The 22,273-nt window shown below is 42.2% G+C and overlaps 1 protein-coding gene across 8 annotated transcripts in view; it reads left to right on the forward strand.

Moving 5' to 3' along the window:
- The window catches only part of LRRC20 (leucine rich repeat containing 20), a 173,987-nt gene that overhangs the window by 68,195 nt on the left and 83,519 nt on the right, over window positions 1-22,273 (forward strand). For all 8 annotated transcript variants that reach the window (XR_007357482.2, XM_048856305.2, XM_075130904.1 and 5 more), the window contains one exon: window positions 11,225-11,374. Coding sequence is in view for 7 of the 8 variants with exons in the window: in XM_048856305.2 (XP_048712262.1) it covers window positions 11,225-11,374 (150 nt within the window). In the remaining variant the exon portion in view is untranslated. The remainder of the gene's footprint in view (window positions 1-11,224; window positions 11,375-22,273) is intronic.

Consider the following 22,273-nt stretch of genomic DNA (forward strand, 5'->3'; position numbering starts at 1 on the left):
AACAATGGCTAAAACTAGGTTATTTGATGAATTCACCTCATTCTCAGATTTCCCCCCCAGACACGCACACATACACTGACAGTGGAAAAATGAATGAGGATATTTTGAAACTGGATTCCAATGCAGGCTTATCACTTCTGATTATTGCAAGACCAAATTTTGCTGTTTATAATTAAAGACTTGCTGCTGTTTCTCTGTTTTTTTTTTCTTTAATTCCTGTCAAGTTTTCCTTATACTACCACTTCATATAGCTTTATGTTGTTCTAATATAGATTGCCTTGGAAGTAAGAATAAATCATTGGCTTTGATATTTCATCTTGATGACAAAAATTAATAGCAAAATAAGAACAGAATGGCTAATGAGTATTTCTGACTGAAGGGAACCTGTTCTGGTCCCCTTAGCAAATTTAGGACCCATAATTCACTGCTATAGGGTTAGACAGTGCAATGGTAAAATCATCTGAATCCTGTCTGTTCAGACAGCTTCTTACATGCGGGAAACTGCTACAATGAGGAATGACAGCTACAAAGTATGTTGGTATAGATGCAACCTATGCACCTGATCTAAAGCCCACTGAAGTCAATGTAATTACATTGCTTTTAATGGGCTTTGAATCAGGCCCTATAAATTAGCAGATGAATATTGTTTCCAATGACATTATTAGAGAATTTTAAATTTTGGTCACTGATTCTTGTCATGTCTAGTGCTCACTCAGCCTGTGTGGAAAAAGTCCTATCCAAAGAATGACACCAGTAGGGTTCTGTAGGAAATTACTGAAGGTTGTAATTTTCTATTAAATTCTGTAAAACTTGTCCAAAAGGGAGCTGTCCCCATGACCTTACTGTCTGCTGGCAAGAGTCTGGCAATGGTAGTATTTCCTGGGGGCAGTCTTTTACCCTTTGGCTCTGACCAAGTGCTCCAGGTCAGTTAAGCCCCTTCTTCCCCCCCACCCCCCTGCACCAGGGAGTAAATGTACAACAGTGATTTATACCTAAAATAGCAAGTGGCCCTTTAAATAAAGAAAAATATTAGAAAAATCGAGAGAAAACTGAATCATACTGAATCAAAACTAAACTATAGAAAATAGCATCTCATCTAAACAGCACAGCCAGATAAGGTACGCTCTTGCAGTCACAGATTTAAGATAACTAGGGTGTAAATAAGGACTCAGGTTTGTCCAAGTGCCCCAGTTATATCCCCATCTTCACCCCCTAGATCCATTGTATGTCTGTCCCAGTGGTGTTCTACATTGAGTGGAACTCTGTCTTTGCTTATTAAACAGTATGTGTTCCCATCCTCTGTCTCTTCATGTATTCTTTAAAAACTCTTACAATCTTGCTTATATGTTAGCTTTCCTCTGCATACACCTTTGTTAAACAAAGTCCATTTGCACGCTATCACGCTGTATAGGTACTTTGGGAGCGTGTGTATCTCCTGTCACTGTAGTACCTGAGCAGCTAACAGATATTAATGAGTTTATGCTCACTGCACCTCTGTGAGGTAGTAAGTAATATTATCAGATGAGGAAATTTAGACATGGAAATGTTAAGATTTATGCAAGGAAGATTGGCAGAGTTGGAAATTGAACCCAGGTCTCCTAAATTCCAGTACCCTGCTGTAATCAGAAGACTATTTTCCCTCCTTCTTGTCTGTGTTTCCCTCAAGTATCAGCTAGGAAAGCATCTTTTTTTAGTTCTAGTCATAGGTAATTATATTTTTCTATAATTCCCTATTTCTTATTAATACTAATCTATATTGAATTTAATTTCTTGATGGGCAGTCTTTCCCATCACAGGAATACTGGATTGTTTAACTGAAGTGTCAGATGAAAGATACATATTGTTATTCATAAAAATAATTTGGACCTGTCCTATAAAATAATTGACTGTGATCACAATTTAATGCAGTATTGCTCATCTTATTCTTAAGAACATAAAAGAATATGATGGGTGGAAAAATATATGCTTGAGGGCTAATTGGACACTCACATTATTTGTGTGAAACTCTTTGAATATTTTATAATGGAATAACACTAAGATCATATGAAGTGTGATAATTCATGGAAACCATGGACTGTAGACAGGAATATCTCAATTGTGGGGTCAAGATCCCAAAAGACACACAAAATGTTTAGGAGGTAGGATGGTAAAACTAGTTGACTCAGTAAGAGTTGATAAGAATTAGGGTCAAAGGCTGGATCAGACTCCTATTGAAGTCAAGCAGTCTGTCTGTCTGTCTCTCTCTCTCTCTCTCTCTTGACTTTAGTGGGAACTGGATCAGCACCAAAGCAGATTTTCTATGATGTACTGATACCTTTCTAGCTCCCCACAGCTTATCTTATGTGAGCCAGGAAGCAAAATGAAATAAACAAGAATTATTTGCACACAAGGGGTAACATTCATCCCTTTGCAGAGGGCCAGCACAAAGCCTGTGCATCACTGAAGTCCCACTCTTAATTCCATGTAAGAACTGTTTTGAGGACATAAAAGTGCACAGCCCTTCTGCATAGGAGTCAAGTTCACCCAAGATTCATTTTACTTTATTGTTTACGCTTGTTAGCGAGAGATCCCCAGCTCAGTTGAGGTTGCTGTCCAAACTAGGAGCTGGAAAGGAAAATTGACATCTGCCTCAGTTTCCTTTTGCACCTTGCCCACTAAAGAGTAAACTCCTTCAGCTCAGCATTTTGGTGTTGCAACTCCCTACATATTGATCTAGGATCCTGAAGGAAAACTGAGGAGGATCCATGTGTGAAGATCTTATCATAGAAGTGGCACAATCTTCATCACATGGAACCTAAAAAAAAAGTGAAATGCCTCAAAATGGATAAAAGGGAGACAAGGAATTTCTTAAAATGGCATAAAATATGAGGAAAGGCAGAAAGAAGATCTGGACATAAATAGATGGAGGAAATACTAGAGAGAAAAGAGATTTATTTTTCAAGAAGAGGGACAGATTGGCAGAGAAGCAAGTACTTTGTCCATATTAAGTTACAATCATTTCATTTTCCACTTTCAGCCTTGGATATGGAGAGTTTTCTGATACTGTTTAAATATTATGACTAGAGAAGTAATTTTGAGACTGCACCTGGATTTATCAGGAGAATGCAGACGATATGATAATCTGGGCTCAAGTAAAGCATTTCATACTGTGCCTCAAAATATCAGAATGAAAAAATTATTTCATTATCAGCACTGCCCCCAGCATGAACATATGGTGGAAGAAATATAAGCAGAACGTAATCATTAGAATTGGGTGAGTAACTGGCAGCCAGTAACATTCACATCTGCTTAGGAGTTGCTGCACGTTGTATAAATTCATTATTCAAGTATTGCTAAATGTCACATGGTGACTGGCCCTCTAAGGGGAGATGAGGCCAGCCCTTCCTGTGACACGTTTAGCTCACCTCACCATGTGCAGAAAATGAGCAAAATCACATGGCAGGCAGGTCAAGAGACTAAAGGCCTTCTGGGTTGGAGATGAAATAAACGCGGAGAGCCAGAAGAGAAAGAAGGGAGACTCCAAATAGGAAGTCCTGAGCATTAGGGGTCAGTAGAGAGCAGAGAGAGACTCAGAGGAGTCCATGAGAGCCTGCGGGGTGAAAGTGAAGCCCAGAGGGTGGTCTGAAGAGGGTCTGAAGTTTGAGAGGGAAGTCATACAAATAGACCCTCAGGAAGGAGGGGCTGTGGCTAGCTTTAGACTATGTGTTGAACATTGTTTTGGACTTGGATACCCTAAAAGTGGTGGACTTTTTCTGTGTGACTTAGCTGGAGGGTGAACTCACTGCAGCAACCAAACCAGACTGGCAGGTTAGAAGATTCAAGCTGAGTGAGGAGAAACTGAGGCAGAGGCCAGCTTGAAACCAGACTGGGTAGGTGGTACTGCTACACTGAATAATTCATAGTCTGCAGATTAATTCCCAGCCATCCCAAATGAGACAGGAAGGAGATGAGGCTATAGCTGAGTCCCTTCCCCTCCCTTTGCACTGACAAATAGAGTTGGCTGCTTACAGAAGGGAGAGCTTGCTGTTCTCACCTAAGAGGAGTGATCCCTCAGCCTGTGTGCCAGGGAGCTCAAGACACATGTGCTCCTGAGTGGTAAGCACTCCAGTGTGGGCCTAGCCCTTTAGAGGACAGCTAAGGGGAGCATTTTTCACCTTCCTCTATAGCGTGGGGCACAGGTCACTTGCTGGAGGATTCTCTGCACCTTGAAGTCTTTAAACCAAGATTTGAGGACTTCAGTAGCTCAGACATAGGTTAGGGCTTTGTTATAGGAGTGGGTGGGTGAGATTCTGTGGCCTGCGTTGTGCAGGAGATCAGACTAGACTATCATAATGGTCCCTTCTGACCTTAAAGTCTATGATTCATAGGAACAAATTTAAGGAGCCAAACATATGTTGTAAGTCAACACACTCCAAGGAGGGTGGGGAGGTAATAGTATTTAAAGGGTTCAATGTCCGGGAGGGGAAAAAATATTGCATAGAGCAGTCCAAGGGAAAATAAGGAGGAGTAATGGAATTAAAACAAGGATGATTTAAGCTGAACTTCAGGAACATGTGGATGGTAAGGCCAATTAGTCTGTGGAATGATCTCCCAAAGGAAATGGTGGAAAACTCGCTGCCTGAGTAGCTTAACATTAGCCTGGACAGAGTACTTAAAAATTTCAAAGAATCATAGAAATGAAGGGCTGGAAGGGAGCTCGAGAAGTCATCAAGTCCAGCCCCCCCTGCACTGAGACAGGACCAAGAAAACCTAGACCATCTCTTGCAGGTGTTTGTCCAACCAGTTCTTAGAAACCTGCAGTGATGGGGATTCCACAACCTCCCTTGGAAGCCTATCCCAGAATTTAACAACTCTTTTAGTTAGAAAGTTTTTCCTAATGTCTAATCTAAATCTCCCTTGCTACACATTAAGCCCATTACTTCTCATCCTACTTTCAGTGGACATGGAGAACAACTGATTACCTCATCTTCATAACAGCCCTTAACATATTTGAAGCCTGTTATCCCTCCCCGCTCAGTCTTCTTTTCTGAAGACTATCATGCCTAGTTTTTTTTAACCTTTCCTCGGGTCAGGTTTTCTAAAACTTTTAACATTTTTGTTGCTTTTCTCTGGACTCGCTCCAATTTGTCCACATCTTTCCTAAAGTATATTGCCCAGAATTGGACACAGTACTCTGGCTGAGGCCTCATAGAATTTCAGGGTTGGAAGGGACCTCAGGAGGTCATCTAGTCCAACCTCCTGCTCAAAGCAGGACCAATCCCCAGCTAAATCATCCCTCACCAGTGCCAAGGAAAGGAGGACCGTTATCTCCCATGTCTTACATAGGATACTCCTGTTAATACACCCCAGAATGATGTTAACCTTTTTCCCAACTGTGTCACATTGTTGACCCATATTCAATTTGTGATCCATTATAACCCCCAAATCCTTTTCAGCTGAACTACCAACTAGCCAGTAATTCCCCACTTTGTAGTTGTGCATTTTTTGCTTCCTAAGTGAAGTACTTTGCACTTGTGTTTCATTGAATTTATTTTTGTTGATTTCAGAACAATTCTCCAATTTGTCAAGGTCATTTTGATTTCTAATCCTGTCCTCCAAAGTGCTTGCAACCTCCCCTTCCCCCAAGCAATATGTCATCTGCAAATTTTATAAGCATCTTCTCCACTACGTTATCAAAGTCATTAATGAAAATATTGAATACTACTGGGCCCAGGACTTACCCCTGCGGGACCCCATTAGGTACGCCTCCCAATTTGTCAGCAAACCATTGATGACTACTGTTTGAGTATGGTCTTTCAAACAGTTGTGCGTCCACCTTATGCACCTTATAGTAATTTCATCTATACCACATTTCCGTAGTTTGCTTATGAAAATTTCATGTGGGACTGTGTCAAAAGCCTTACTGAATCAAGATCTATCACATCTACTGCTTCCCCCCATCCATTAGGTCAGCAACTCTGTCAAAGAAGGAAATTAGGTTGGTTTGGCATGATTTGTTCTTGACAAATCCATGCTCTCTCTTCCTTATAACTGTATTATCCTCTAGGTTCTTGCAAATTAATTGTTTAATAATTTGTCCCAGCATATTTTGAGGTATCGAAGTTAGGCTAACTGGTCTATAATTCCCTGGGTCCTCTTTGTTTAGTCTCTAAGGTGCCACAAGTAGTCCTTTTCTTTTTGCGAATACAGACTAACACGGCTGTTACTCTGAAACTTCTTAAATATAGTTACTATGGCTTGGTCAACGTAAGGCAACTTGCATCGACCTAATTATGTCAGTGTACGCACTACAGCCTTGCTCCAACCGATGTAAGTGCCCTACTACAGTGGCATAACTGCACCTCCAAAAGAGGCGTAGGCCTTATGTCAGTATAATTAGGGTGATGCAGTGCCTGTGTAGACACTGTGTTTACTTATCCCAGGCTCCCCGAGGTGGTTAGTGGGAAGCCAAGAGCCTGGACCAGGGGGGCAGCTGGCTCCTGGTGGGGAGCCGAGAGCCTGGGCTCTCAGCCCCCTTCCCCCCCCCACTGCCCATCTTAAGTCGGTGGAAAGGCCCCTGGTGAGGACAAACACCACCAACAGAAGGAGGGTAGTGTGTGCATGTACTACCACAGTATGTTTCTAGTGTAGACTTGCCCTATGTTTGCCATTCTCCACACCTCTGGGACCTTGCCTGCCCTCCAGGAGTTCTCAAAGGTAATTGCTAATGGTTTTGAGATTGCTTCAGCTAGTTCCTTAAGTACCTTAGAATGAATTTCATCAGGCCCTGCTGACTTGAATACAATACATTTAACTTAGCTTAATATTCTTTTACCTGTTCTTTCCCTTTTGGCTTGTGTCCTTTCCTCCTTGTTGTTAATATTAAGTGCGTTGAGTATCTGGTTGCCATTAACTTTTTTAGTTAGCAAAATAGGAATTAAGCACCTCAACCTTCTTGATGTTGTCATTTTTTAGTTCTCCTTCCACAGTGAAGTAGAGGACTTGCACTTTTCTTTGTCTGTCTCTCGCTCCTAATGTATTTAAAGAACTTCTTGTTGTCTTTTATGTCCCTTGCTAAGTGTAACTCATTTTGTGCCTTTGCCATTCTGATTTTGTCCCTACATGCATGTGTTATTCTTTTTTACTCCACCTTAGCAATTTGTCCATGTTCCACTTTTGGTAGGATTACTATTTGATTTTCAGGTCATTAAAGAACTCCTGATGGAACCATATTGGCCTCTTACTGTCCTTCCTGTGTTTCCTTTGCTTCAGGGTAGTTTGAAATTGTGCTTTTAATATTGTCCCTTTTGAGAAATAGCTAGCTCTCCTGAATTCCTTTATCCCTCAGATTTTCTTCCCATGGGGAGCTTACCTGTCATTTCTCTGAGTTTGTTCAAGTCTTCTTTTTTTAAGTCCATTGTCCTTATTCAGCTGATCTCACTCTTTCCTTTTCTTAGAATCATAAAATCTAAATTTCTTAATCATTTTCATCCAAATTGCCTTTCACCTTCAGATTTGCTACCATTCTCTTGGTCAGAATGAATTCTAAAATTGCTGAACTTCCTCCATTTTTCTGAAGCAAAAATTTGTCCCAAATACATTGCAAGAACTTACTGGAAATTTTGTGTTTTGCCGTTAAGTTTCTCCAGGGGGCAGTGGGGCTCAGGCTTCCAACTTAAGCCTTGGGGTGGTAGGTGGCAGGCTCCAGCCATGGGCTCTGACCACGGTGCTTTGGGCTCTGGATTTTGGCTGCGCAGTGGCTGGCTCCGTCTCCCGGCTGCAGGGCTCAGGTCTCGCCACACCACTCCTGGTCCCTGCTGTCCGCCCCCCCAGGCCCTCACCCATCCATCCCATCATCCCTGGCCCCTGCTGCCTCCCTACCCACCTCTCCATACAAGGCTTAATTTGTCCCCCGGCTTGACAGGGCTGAGTAAGTCTCCTTCTGTGAAAAGTGATGTTTGTATGTTTATTAGTATCACTTTTCACTGCCTCCCAGCTAGCTAACAAGTCTGCTGCTGTGAAAAGTGATACTAACATACAAATATCACTTTGCACAGAAGCAGACTTACTAGCTAGCAAGTCTAAAAATAAAAATGCAACCAAAAAAAACAGAAGAAATAACAACAAAAAAGCCAAGAACATGCAAAGCATCTTATTTGTGTTTCTATTCTGTTTAGGTCCAGTAAAGAATAGAGACCATTGTACATTATTTTTATTACTGAGTCTGCAAAAGAACCCCTACATAAATAAATTGCTATGATTTGGACCTGTGTATATTTATTTGTTTTTCTAAAATTAATTAAGTATTTTAGGAAAAACTGACATAGTGGCCACCAGCAAACGTTGGTGGCCACACTCTGAGGCCACCAAAAAATTCGTTGTGAAAAGCCCCGCTCTAGCTCATGTATCATCAGTGATGAAGACTCTGCAGGTGAAAGCCTGTGCTCAGTTGCACCTGTGCCAGCCTCTTACATCTTTACTTATCCGAGTAAAGCAACTGGAATGCAGTTGGAATCTGGTTCTCAATTGTGTCCATGAAGCATGAGCTCACGGTTTCCTATCTGTGATGGCTCTGCAGGAAAAGCCATACAGTGTTGTCACGAAAGTCAGCAAAGGTGATTCTGAATCTGTATGGGGAATGGGCCTGTTGCATTAAACAGGGGCTACTTACACATAGTTCCTGTTTCAGAATAGAAATGCCCTTTGAATCTGGCTTATGTAAAGCCTTCTGGCACAATTAAAGGCCCATCATTTTGAACATAAGAATGGCCCTACTGGGTCAGACCAAAGGTCCATCTAGCCCAGTAACCTGTCTTCTGACAGTGGCCAATGCCAGGTACCTCAGAGGGAATTAACAGAACAGGTAATCATCAAGTGATTCATCCCCTGTTGTTCATTCCCAGCTTCTGGCAAACAGAGGCTAAGGACACCATGAGGAGGAGGAGAGCTTCTAGAACAAAGGATTTCCCATCTTCTGATAAAAAGAAAAGGAGTACTTGTGGCACCTTAGAGACTAACCAATTTATTTGAGCATGAGCTTTCGTGAGCCACAGCTCACTTCATCAGATGAAGTGAGCTGTGGCTCACGAAAGCTCATGCTCAAATAAATTGGTTAGTCTCTAAGGTGCCACAAGTACTCCTTTTCTTTTTGCGAATACAGACTAACACGGCTGTTCCTCTGAAACCTGTCATCTTCTGATACTTACACATTTTCCTTAGCATTGGTAAAGTGGGAGGGATAGAGACAAAGACAAAAAGATGGATAAGTGTTTATCTGCATATTTAAAAATCAACATGAATTTGAAGTGTGGGATTATGATTGTAGAGACAACATGGAGTATGTGATGAATGGGGACTTAGTCAGGTCATTAATCACTGTGTGTTTACACTGTAAACTGAGGCAGATTGTTTTTCACTTGGGATTAACCTCAAAGTGATTATAAGAATTCAAGTTTATCAAAACCAGCAGTGCTTCTTGCATACTATGCTTTGTTCTGCTAAACATGCCTGTGTACAATAGTAGATAGAGTACTGTATTTGTCTGTAATGCAAATTTAGAGTGGAGATAGATGTGAGTAGGGGCTTGAGGGAGCTAAGGAGAGAAATTCAATGAACAGCAACATACTGGAAAGGCAGATTTTGATTACTTGCCTTCTGAAGTGGGCAGTTTGATAGCATCACAGAACAATTCCCCATACTCTCCTAAAAAGGAAACCAACTCTCTATTCCACTAAGGCCCTCTAATCACTTCTCAGGAGGCAAAATCACATGAAGTGCTTTTTGCTCAAGGAAGTTCTGAGATACTTGATATATTTTTATAGGTGTTCTTGGGCTCTCACCACAATACATTAGGGAGGTGTAATCCATCTTTCCCCTCATTTCCCCCAGAGAGATAGAAGAGCAACAGATGCTATACTTGACATTCACCAAAAGGCCAAGGGAAATTATTGATCCTTGCTAAGAGTAGCAGGAGGGGCATGTTCCATGGTCGGTGAGGCACAATCCAAAACAACAAACTGACTGATAGCAAAGACCAGTGGCTAGCCAGATCAGTTTTAACAGCAGAAATATAAATCATCGCTTCTAGTTTACGTTTCTGCCAGTTTAAATGGATGGTATCAATGGGAGGCTACAGCTGTACTGTGGAGCAGCAACACTGCCTCCTCCTGCAGGCAGCCAGTACAAGCCCAAAAGAGTGTGGTGTTGGTCAGGGAGGAGTAAGGGCAGGATGGCTGAGGAATCTCTAATTCATTACATACCCATTGCAGCCTCTACTAACAGGATTCCTATAGACTTCCTGGGTAAAAAATAACCTTCCTTGCCCAGGGGTGAATGCCCTCTCCTCCTGTGGTGCAGGCATCCTTGCTGGCAGCTCCCTGTGCCAGTGAATCTAGCCCCTACATGTAAGGGGACTGGGCTCCTATCTCTCAGCAGCAGCCACTCCCCTTGCTCCTGTCTGCCTGACCACATGTAAGTTGTTAAATGGCGCATTATAGGCTGCAGAGCTTTCAGGCCAGCCACAAGTACTTTGTACCAGAAGCTTATTGTACAGCTTGTGCGTGTACTGCATGTATCTCCCAGGTACCTGTTCCATCTCACCACTCTGGCCTACGTCATGGCTCCCCTGAAGTCCCTTTGTGCTGGTGCCATGGAGCCACAAAGCAGCCGCATATTCCCCTGGTGCAATACCTTGGTTCAGGAAGCCATCTATCTATAGGAGCCAGAGGGCTAGCTCTGTGCCAACCCTTGGAGGAGGCTCTATTCAGGAACTGAGGGGCATTTCATGGGTAGGAGGGGGAATGGTTGGGGGTTCTTGCATCCCAGCAATTTTAATCACTGTAATATCCCATGGGAGTCATTGCCGCAGGAGCACAAGCTAGAGTTTTGGGTGAGGAAAAAGCCCTCAGACGAAATGTCACTGTCCTTGCTGTGAAAAAGTCGATGAGGTGGAGAAATTGCATCCACAAAGCAAAAACTAATATATTCTCACATCTCTAGGTAAACTTTAGGCTGTAATAATCCTCTTGCACAGTCTTGAGCTCCTCTCAGTAAGGAATGTCCTCTGTTAAATGCAAATTGATACTGCACCAGTAACGTTAGGAGTGTGACAATTTGTCTCTTCTTATGCTGTTCTCTAATTCTTATGGATAGAATAAAATGTATGAACATGGTAGTAACTTGAAGCATTCTGTGCACACTGTCCTGCTCTGCATGTTTGTGTCCTTTTTTCTTTGTTTCACTACAGATTTGGCTGACTGCAAGTTGATGATGTTCCCTATTGGCATTTACAAAGTCATGAGGAATGTCGCCGAAGGGATACATCTCATAACTCTGGCCAATAATGAACTCAAGTCTGTAACCAGCAAATTCGTCACCACCTTCAGCCAGATGAGAGGTAGGAGTGAGTCTCCTGAAGTAACCACAAAAAAAGGAGAGATAGGGATAGACCTGTTTCTTGCTAGATGCCTGTAACACAATGTTTTTGACACATGGGTCTGCAGCTGTCTTTGTGAATGGTGCACTGAATAATGGTGATATAGATTCTGTTACAGCTTGTGCTAAATGGAACACAATATTTCTCATTATTTTCATTCTCATACTGTATTACAATCTCCATATAGTATGTTGGGATCTGTTCTTTCACAAAATAAACTTGGCTTCCAGTAATCCCTAAAGTGAGACATGGTATTAAGGGCTGACTCCCTTAAATGAGTATTACAGTCGTATAACTCATGGACATAAATGGTATAACTCCTGATCTGCACTTCTGTAAGGGAGATAAGAATCTGGTGTTCTATCTTGACAACATGCCTGTGCATAAGATTACAGATGCTATATATCAACAGTGAGGTGAATTGGCAGTGCTCTGTGGTGTCACAGGACTTGAATAATAGGGGATATTGCAGGTCAAGACTGAGGTCCATTGGCAGAGCTGTGTGGAAAGTTTTTATATGTTGCCAACCTGCACTTACCAGGCTTTTGTCAGTCCACTCAAATTCAATTTTTGAGGTGACAAGTTACTTATATCTACTTAAAATCTAGGATGACAAATTCACACAGTGAACAACCAGTGCCGGAGCTAGAAATATTTTTCTTAACACGATTATCATACAATACATAACTATTTCAGCAACAAGACACTCTGTTCAAAAACTGCTTCCTTCTCTTGAAAGAATGGACATTTTGTCATCACTTCCTACCATTTATTTTTGGCAACTGAAGAAAAGCTTGGAGGCTTTGCCACTTTGTGTGAAATGAGAGCACAATCTCTCTTTTTTTGAGATATGTAGGTGAAAACCCTTATTCAAAGCCTATATAATTCAATGGGAGAGTGCACTTTCAATTGGGTCCTAACAGGAGTCGTCTCCTAGTTGCAAAGGATGAAAGTCCCCTCTCTCCTCTCACCCCCCCCCCCCCCCCCCCCCCCCCCCGGTGCATGGCTGAGCCACTTATCAGAAAAGTACCTATTGTACTTGGGGGCAGTAGTTGCTTCCTTGCCACACGCCAAACTTATCATTTACTAATTTGATGTCTCAGTCACACCATAGTCTCTCATCTCTTTATATACCCAGTTATCTTTTTGTATCCAGCCTTTTGGGTTCATCTGTACTATGTCTTTTAAGCTTGTAACCAGGTCATATAGCATGATTAATTTTAAATATGGTTTATGTCTATATACAGCATTGTTACTTGCTGTGGAAGCTTAGTAGCATGGAAGGGTGTAACCTTACCTTGTTACACCCTTGGATAACTATCCATGAGTGTGTACAGAAGCTGGGACTGGATGACAGGATGGATCACTCAATAATTGCTGTTCTGTTCATTTCCTCTGAAGCCTCTGGCGCTGTCAGAAGACAGGTTCTGGACTATGTGGACCATTTAATCTGAGCCAGTATGGCCATCTTTATGTTTTTATGTACAGGGAGAGTGATTAGGGTTCCTACATCTTTTTCTTCACATTCCTGTGCCCATAAAACTCTGGAAGGAAGTCTTGTCTTATAATCTGAGAATGTATCATTTTTCACAGATACATATTTTGATTTATTAATTACATAACTGTGGTGAGGTGACTATGAATGAAATGTCACTGCCAGTGCATCACTTCTCCCTTCCACCTACCATGATTTCAAGGTTTACTTTAAACCCTGGAAGTGCAGCTCTCTTTATCCTTCCTGACCCTCTATCTATATTACGGAAAGGGGCACTTATTCCCTCTTCCATGTTCCTTCTGAACATTTCCCCTGAGTATCTGATTATGCTTCCTTCCCAAACCAATAGTACACCCTAACTGAAAAGGCCAAAGCTCTATGCCAATAGTAAATGGTGGTATCCTCGCAGTGACTGGATAGCTGGGGTAATAATGGTTTGTAGTTGCTGGAATGTAGTCTTTTACTGACTGCAAGAAGCTTTTTTGCCAGTAATGTCTTGTGAACGTAGGCAGGTACAATTTAAAGGAGTGGGCGGGGAAGTGGGGATGGAAAGCTACTTTACTGTTGATGGAGATGGCCTAATGTTGATCATCAAAACTTATCACACATCATTTTTGCACTCCTGGAAAAATGGTGTTTGCTAGCTTATTTTGTTATAACCATTACGGCTGATTTTTTTTTTAAAGTATTACTTTTATTTTGTAATGCAGGTAGCCAAAATAACCCAATACAAAGAGTGAGTGAGTCATGTCTAAACTCCTTATAAACAAGTGCGTGAAATAATATTTAGACTAGATTAAACCATTTAAAGAATTAGTGTTGACATGTCAGCTGTCTCTCTTTATTCAGAGCTGAGGGAGGTTAGTATTTAATTCTCCGTCTCCTCCATGTTGGACATGGAGGCCACAAAACAGTGGGGTATTCGGAGTCTCCATGGCAATGGGAGAAATAACAGATCTTTGTTCTAAACCTGGGTTTAGGATTGCCATTCAGGAAGCACTCCCAGAATTATCTGCCTCCAGTGGCATACATGGCAGACTCCAGTCCAGGGCTTCCTTTGAAGCTGAAATTTCACAGGATCTTTGAACGATTTTTAATTAAATGTCTGTTTCTTCATGGGCTTTGGGGTTTTCCTCCTCAAAACCGCTAAACTTAAAACAAAAAATTCTTCTGGCTCAGTGAGGAGGGTGAATGTCGCACTCTCTGAGAAGTGACAGACAGCAAGCCCCTGGAATTCTGTTTCCAGGTAGTGAGGGGCTAAGGTCCACCACTTGGGATGGGTGAGCAGACTGCATGGAAACTCCCTTCACTGAGCCCGAGCCAGAATCAGTGGCATGAAAGTAGGGTAAGGTGATTTTTTTTCCTTTTCCTTAAAGCCCCCTGCCTCTCCCCTAAGCATGGGATGCCATTCGCATAGCTGGCAGAGTAAGCAGAAAAGTTTCACTGGAGCCTTCTGAATCTCAGGGGAAGCGGGAAAGCAAGGTCCCCTCCCATAGTAACCAGGAAAAAGAAATTCCTTGTCCCACCTAGCACATATGTATGAGCTATGCTGAGGTAGTTGAGAAGGCCACAAAACATCCCCCTTTCCCACAAACTGTTTCAGGTGCAAAGCCTCAACTGCCATGAAAGGTATGGGCTCCTGTGACCTTTTTGATACCAGTGTCTCATTTGTCCTCAGTGGTTCTGGCTCAGTCCTCGTTCTGCGCAGTTGGCTCCACTCAGTCCACACCCAGCAGCAAGCAGCGGTGGTGAAGTGATTCAGATCCCCTTGTCTGGGAGATGGGCCTACTTCCTCTCTCCTTCCAAGGGTCCCATAGGGGTCCATTAAGTAGCTACTATTATTTTCAGGGAAATAATGCAGGTTACAAGTCTGCAGACTGTCCTTTCAATCTACCTGGAAATACACTGTTCTCCTCACAGGACCTCTCTCAATTAGCAGTCTCAGGGGTTTGGCCCAGGGACTGGTGAATGATATTGGTTACAGTGTGCACTTAAAAGGGCAGCAGAAAGTCTTAAAACCTCTTATGAAAGTCTCCCTTCTAGATCCTCTAAAAAGAAGGAGAAATAACTAAAGCTGGGGCTTTGAGCAGGATACCTCAACTCCTCAGCCAAACTTCCAGCATTAGGCATGAATAAGGGTTTAATTTCATGGGTGCTTACGGTTTTTAGATCAGCTAGACTTTGAGTTCATCACAAGCCTGGTTGGAAACCTGTTGATTTAACCTCTCTACATCCAACTTCTAAACTAAAGTTGGAAAACTAAAAAAGTGTAAGGAAAAGACATTCAAAAGCAGAGGTTATGGTCCCCTTATCTCAAAAAAGGTCTAAAAGGCCTCCTTTATGCCTTTCTCCCCTCCCCAGCCACTAAGCTTAAAGATGGTTGTGAGGGAACAGGCCACAATGATTGTCACCTTTTCATTAAACTTCAGGTTTTGGTTCTTAGATCTAAATTAGATACAGTTAGAATCTCGGACAATGAAATCTGGTCTCCCCTTATGAAATCTGGTCTTTTGTGTACTTTTACCCTGTACTATACTTTTTTATACTATAGGGTAAAAGTATATACAAGTATACAGCGTTTCTCAAACTGGAGGTCCCGACCCAAAAAAAGGGCCTCAAGTCTGTTGTGGAGGGGTCACAGTATTGCCACCCTTATGTCTATGCTGCCTTCAGAGCTGGGCGGCGAGAGAGCAGCGGCTGCTGGCCGGAAACCCAGCTTTGAAGGCTATGCCGCTCCTGGTGACAGTGCTACCTTCAGAGCTCAGCACCCTTCCAGCAAGTGCTGCACTCCAGCTACCCAGTTCTGAAGGCAGCACAGAAGTAAGGGTGGAATAACCCGGAACCTCCCACAGTAGCTTTCAACCCTCTGTTGGGTCGTGACCTCCAGTTTGAGAACGCTAACTTAAGGGCTTTACATGTTTATGTTTTGCCATTTTTCAATATATATTCATGCTCTGTGACAACTCCGTGAAATTTAAGATTTAAATATCTGAAATCATGACATTCAAGATTTTTAAGATATGACCATGAAATGTACGAAAATGGATCGTGAATTTGGTAGGGCCCTAGAGATGAACTACATACCACCGTGAAGCCTATCTGACATGGAGGGAACTGAGAGAGGGGAAATTCTGACTTATCGGTGAGTTTTCATTCTTGGACCCTCCACTGTCTAGGAAGGAATACTGCAGAAAATGATCTGGGGATTATAGTGGATCACAAAGTAAATATGAGTGAACAGTTTAACATGTTGCAAAAAAAGTGAACATAATTCTGCGATGTAGTAGCAGGAGTGTTGTGAGCAAGACACAAGAAGTAATTCTTCCAGTCTACTCAGCATTGATAAGGCCTCAGCTAGGGTACTGTGTCCAGTTCTGGAGAAGAGAAAACTGAGAGGAGACATCATAACAGTCTTCAAGTACATAAAAGGTTGTTATGAAGAGGAGGGTGATAAATTGTCATCAGTGGATAAGGAGAGGACAATGGGCTTAATTTGCAGCAATTTAGGTTAGACATTAGAAAAAAACTTCCTAACTGAATAAGGATAGTTAAGCATTGGAACAAATTATGTAGGGACATTGTGGAATTTCTGTGTCTGGAGGTTTTTAAGAGCAGTTAGACAAACACCTGTCAGGTATGGTCTAGATAATATTTAGTCCTGCTTCAGTGCAGGGGACTAGACTAGATGACCTATCTAGTCCCTTCCAGTCCTACATTTCTGTGATTCAATGTCAGTCTGATCCTCCCTTGGAGGACTGCATTATGTGAAGGGCTTTTTTTCTGGATATTTCTCACTTAAATAGTTTGAAGGGGAAGAAAGTGTTCTTCTAGGAAACATTTATACTTTATGTTAAATCCCTGCTGCAGATAATTTAGTTGAATAGCACTTCTAAACTTTTGTGTCACTAGTATTTTTTTTTTTCTTTTCAAGTTTTGGAAGCTATTGTTATGGAAAGCTCTTCCTGAGGGGCAATCCTAAACCCAGGCTCAGAAAAAAGATTTACTCTGCCTCTAGTTGTCATGGAGACAAGGAACACCACACAGTGAACTGTCTGACATGGTGCTAGAATGAAATTTCATAGGTAAAACAGAATTTTCCCTTGTGCAGGAGTTCAGGGGAGTGGGAAAGCACCTCTTTCCAACCAATTTGCACACAAGGCCAAGAGTACAACAAGATTCTGTCAAAGGGAGAGCTGGAGTTGTTTGTGTGCTGGCTCATTTGCTTGTTTAAGTGGCACAGGTGGTCTTTTGGCTCTAGTATGGATTGTTAATGGGCTGAAGGCTTGTGCTAGAGATAGACCTTGATGAATAACCCTCTTCCAAACATGCTTGAACCATGAGAAAGTTCAGATCCAGGTACAAACATCTCTGTGCAATCTCTACATCATGGATTTTGCTGGTTGCCTCCTTCGTCAGTGCAGCCCCAGACAAACAGGTCACAAGACAATGCTGGCACCTCATCTGTCTGCCCTTTCACTATGTAAATTCTTCACGTTATCACAGATCTAGAAGAATGAATCCAGGTCCCCTGTGCTACCGTTAAACTTCTTAGTTCGGCCCCATGCTGCTGAAGAAATCTAGTTCAGCAAGCAGTTGCTTGCATCTTTATTTTAAATTATTTCTTTAATATTTAAGCTTATGAAATAGCTTTTCCTTCTCCTCCCCCCACCCCCACCATCTTACAGGACACTGTTTGCCTGAAGACGCTTGGCAGAAGCAAAGAACAAATCCTTCGAAACAACAAACAGTTATCTCTGTGTGGCATACTTGGTTTTATTTTGTGGGGGATTTTTGTTTTTTGAAGGACAGGACGGAGCAGGGGAAAAACAGAAACAACGGTGGTATTATTCTTGATCTAGTGCCATAATGGATCTCCTAGGTATATTCGGAGACATGAGACTGAAGGCTGAGTGTGCCCAGCAACCCAAAAGGGCAGATATGATGTAATTACATATCCTGGACAGTACTATGATACTGATTAAATGGCTGCCTTGAATGCTTTGGCTGAATTCTGACCTGAGTGGATTTAGTCTCATAATTATACAGCTCAGACTTCTAGGACCAAGTGTACTGGTGTGAATCTAGATTTAACTCTGGTAGTTTACACTTGTTTAATTGAGAGATTACCGATGGACATCATACCAGAAGGATTGAAGATAAAAAATCCTTCTACAATCTACGTACCACACAGACTATGCTGCCACACACTGTCAAAGAAACTGTGGAACCACCTGATCAACATCCTCTACAGCAAACAGGGAAAGATTAAGAATGAGCTCTCAAAACTGGATACTCTCATAAAAAAACAAGCTTCCACACAAACTTCATTGTGGCTGGACTTTACAAAAACTAGACAGGCCATTTACAACACACACTTTGCTTCTCTACAAAGGAAAAAGGACACTAAACTATCTAAACTACTACATACCACAAGGGGCCACAACAGTGGTTCCCTTAACCCACCCAACAATATTGTTAATCTATCCAGCTATATTCTTAGCCCAGCAGAAGAATCTGTCCTATCTCAAGGCCTCTCCTTCTGTCCCTCCACCCCCATGAACATGATACAGTTCTGTGGTGACCTAGAATCCTACTTTCGATATCTCCGACTCAAGGAATATTTCCAACACACCTCTGAACAGCATACTAACCCACAGAGACCTTCCTACCAACACTACAAAAAGAAGGATTCTACGTGGACGACTCCTGAAGGTCAAAACAACAGACTGGACTTCTGCAGAGTGCTTCTGCCGACGGGCATGGGCTGAAATTGTGGAAAAGCAACATCACTTGCCCCATAACCTCAGCCGTGCAGAACACAATGCCATCCACAGCCTCAGGAACAACTCTGACATCATAATCAAAAAGGTTGACAAAGGAGGTGCTGTCATCATCATGAATAGGTCGTAATATGAACAAGAGTCTGCTAGGCACCTCATTCTACAGGCCATTACCCTCTGATCCCACTGAGAGTTACCAAAAGAAACTACACCATCTGCTGAAGAAACTCCCTGAAAAAGCACAAGAACAAATCTGCAGAAACACCCCCTAGAACCCCAAACAGGGGTATTCTATCTGCTACCCAAGATCCATAAACTTGGAAATCCTGGATGCCCCATCATCTCAGGCATTGGCACCCTGACAGCAGGATTGTCTGGCTATGTAGACTCTCCTCAGGCCCTACGCTACCAGCACTCCTAGCTATCTTCAAGGCACCACTGACTTCCTGAGGAAACTATAATCCACTGGTGATCTTCCAGAAAACACCATCCTGGCCACTATGGATGTAGAAGCCCTCTACACCAACTTTCCACTCAAAGATGGACTACAAGCTGTCAGGAACAGTATGCCCGATAATGTCACGGCAAACCTGGTGGCTGAACTTTGTGACTTTGTCCTCACCCACAACTATTTCACATTTGCGGACAATGTATACCTTCAAGTCAGCGGAACTGCTATGGGTACCCTCATGGCCCCACAGTTTGCCAACATTTTTATGGCTGACTTAGAACAACGCTTCCTCAGCTCTCGTCCCCTAATGCCCCTACTCTACTTGCGCTACATTGATGACATCTTCATCATCTGGACCCATGGAAAAGAGGCCCTTGAGGAATTCCACCTTGATATCAACAATTTCCATCCCATCATCCACCTCAGCCTGGACCAGTCCACACAAGAGATCCACTTCCTGGACACTACAGTGCTAATAAGCGATGGTCACATAAACACCATCCTATACCAGAAACCTACTGACTGCTATACTTACCTACATGCCTCCAGCTTTCATCCAGACCACACCACACGATCCATTGTCTACAGCCAAGCTCTGCGATACAACCGCATTTGCTCCAACCCCTCAGACAGAGACAAACACCTACAAGATCTCTATCAAGCATTCTTACAACTACAATACCCACCTGCTGAAGTGAAGAAACAGATTGACAGAGCCAGAAGAGTACCCAGAAGTCACCTACTACAGGACAGGCCCAACAAAGAAAGTAACAGAACACCACTAGCGGTCACCTTCAGCCCCCAACTAAAACCTCTCCAGCGCATCATCAACGATCAAGGACCTCGTTCTATCCTGAAAGATGATCCCTCACTCTCACAGACCCTGAGAGGCAGGCCAGTCCTTGCTTACAGACAGCCCCCCAACCTGAAGCAAGTACTCACCAGCAACCACACAACAAAAACACTAACCCAGAACCTATCCTTGCAACAAAGCCCTTTGCCAACTCTGTCCACATATCTATTCAAGGGACACCATCATAGGACCTAATCACATCAGCCACACTATCAGAGGCTCGCTCACCTGCACATCTACCAATGTGATATATGCCAGCAATGCCCCTCTGCCATGTACATTGGCCAAATTGTACAGTCTCTATGCAAAAGAATAAATGGACACAAATCGGACGTCAAGAATTATAACATTCAAAAACCAGTCAGAGAACACTTCAACCTCCCTGGACACTCAATTACAGACCTAAAAGTCGCAATTATTCAACAAAAAAAACTTCAAAAACAGACTCCAACGAGAAACTGCAGAACTGGAATTAATTTACAAACTGGACACCATTAAATTAGGCTTGAATAAAGACTGGGAGTGGATGAGTCATTACACAAACTAAAAACTATTTCCCCATGCTAATTTTCTCCCTACTGTTACTCACACCTTCTTGTCAACTGTTTGAAATGGGCCATCCTGATTATCACTACAAAAGGGTTTTTTTCTCCTGCTGATAATAGCCCACCTTAATTGATGAATCTTGTTAGAGTTGGTATGGCAACCCCCATTTTTTCATGTTCTCTGTATGTATATATATATCTTTCTACTGTATTTTCTACTACATGCATCTGATGGAGTGGGCTTTAGCCCATGAAAGCTTATGCTCAAATAAATTTGTTAGTCTCTAAGGTGCCACAAGTACTCCTCGTTCTTTTTGCTGATACAGGCTAACACGGCTACCACTCTGATACTTTGCCCCTAGTCATCAGCTGATTAGATGGCCTCCTCAGCCACAAGCCGCTTAGTTATGGCAGATAAACCACAAATCCTCTTGCCTATGAAGGAGTCTGTTTCCTTTGATTCTTGAAGAGAAATTGGCTTCTTGAAGGGTGGGAAGGGTACCGTGGTACCAAATAATTTCCTACTTAGGGTGAGGGAGTATAATTATACATCCTACTTCTTCACCATGCTTGTGGAGGGATTGAAATACAAGTTTAAAAGAAGGGAAGGGAATCTGGACACAACTGAATATAGAAAGTGGAAAAAGAGGCAAGAGTTGATGTGATGTTTAGGGCCCAGAATGCATGGGCCCTTGAAATGGACTACTGGCTAATTAGCCTTCTTAATATAATATTTAGCATTTATAGATAATAGTTCTTTACACTCTAAGCTCCTCACCAAAGCACGAATATATTCCTCGTGTTGTTATTAATACATAGGCATTCTCTCTCCGTAGCATTAATATTTTATCTGTAATATTAATTCATCAGTCTCCTAGCAGCAGGAAGCATTCACATGAGGGGAATGTTAGATCTGCTCCCCCTGTTCTCTGCACATTCTGCTTTGGCACATCTGACCATTTTGTGGAGACAGTGTGCATGCAAAACTGTGAGGCGTGAAGAACATGCTTCGGAGGGAAGGATGCTGAAGTTTGCACTGACTGAATATGGAAAGTGACAGAAGTAAATTCCTCTGCTTACTTTCAAGGAAGAGTGCAACTAAGATCTAGAGAATTATAAAAGGGTTCTTAGCCCCTGTTACCCCATTGGAATTTAGGTTTTCAGTTTAACTGCTTGTATCCAAATAAAAAAACAAGCTTGAAAGGCACAGGAAAGTAAAAGACTCTAAATATCAATTTGTTAAAATAAATTTCAATTGCATAAGCTTTTAAAGAGTTTAATACCATCTTTTAATGCTGCTGTGATAATGTTATGTTGAGCCTTCTGGAACACTCATCTCTGCTTCATGGGTTTTCTCTTTATAAGAACAGATGAGTATTACAATAACAAAATGATTGGAAGTTAAAGCTAGACAAATTCAGATGGGAAATAAGGTATAAATTTTCAACAGTGAGGGTAATTAACCACTGGAATAATTTACCAAGAGTTATGGAGAATGCTCCATTACTGACAAGTTCTAAATCAAGATTGAATGTTTCTTTAAAAGATATGCTCTAGGAATTATTTTGGGGAAGTTCTATGGCCTGTGTTACACAGGACGTCAGACTAGATTATCACAATGGCCCCTTCTGACATTGCAAATTCCTAGATTCCTAGTATCCAAACAATGAGAGGGCTCCGAGATATGACCATAAGCATGGGCGAGACAGTGGAAGTACCCGGAGGTCACTTTAAGC

This window comes from Caretta caretta, chromosome 7 (genome assembly GCF_965140235.1).
Source record: "Caretta caretta isolate rCarCar2 chromosome 7, rCarCar1.hap1, whole genome shotgun sequence".
Taxonomy (NCBI): domain Eukaryota; kingdom Metazoa; phylum Chordata; order Testudines; family Cheloniidae; genus Caretta; species Caretta caretta.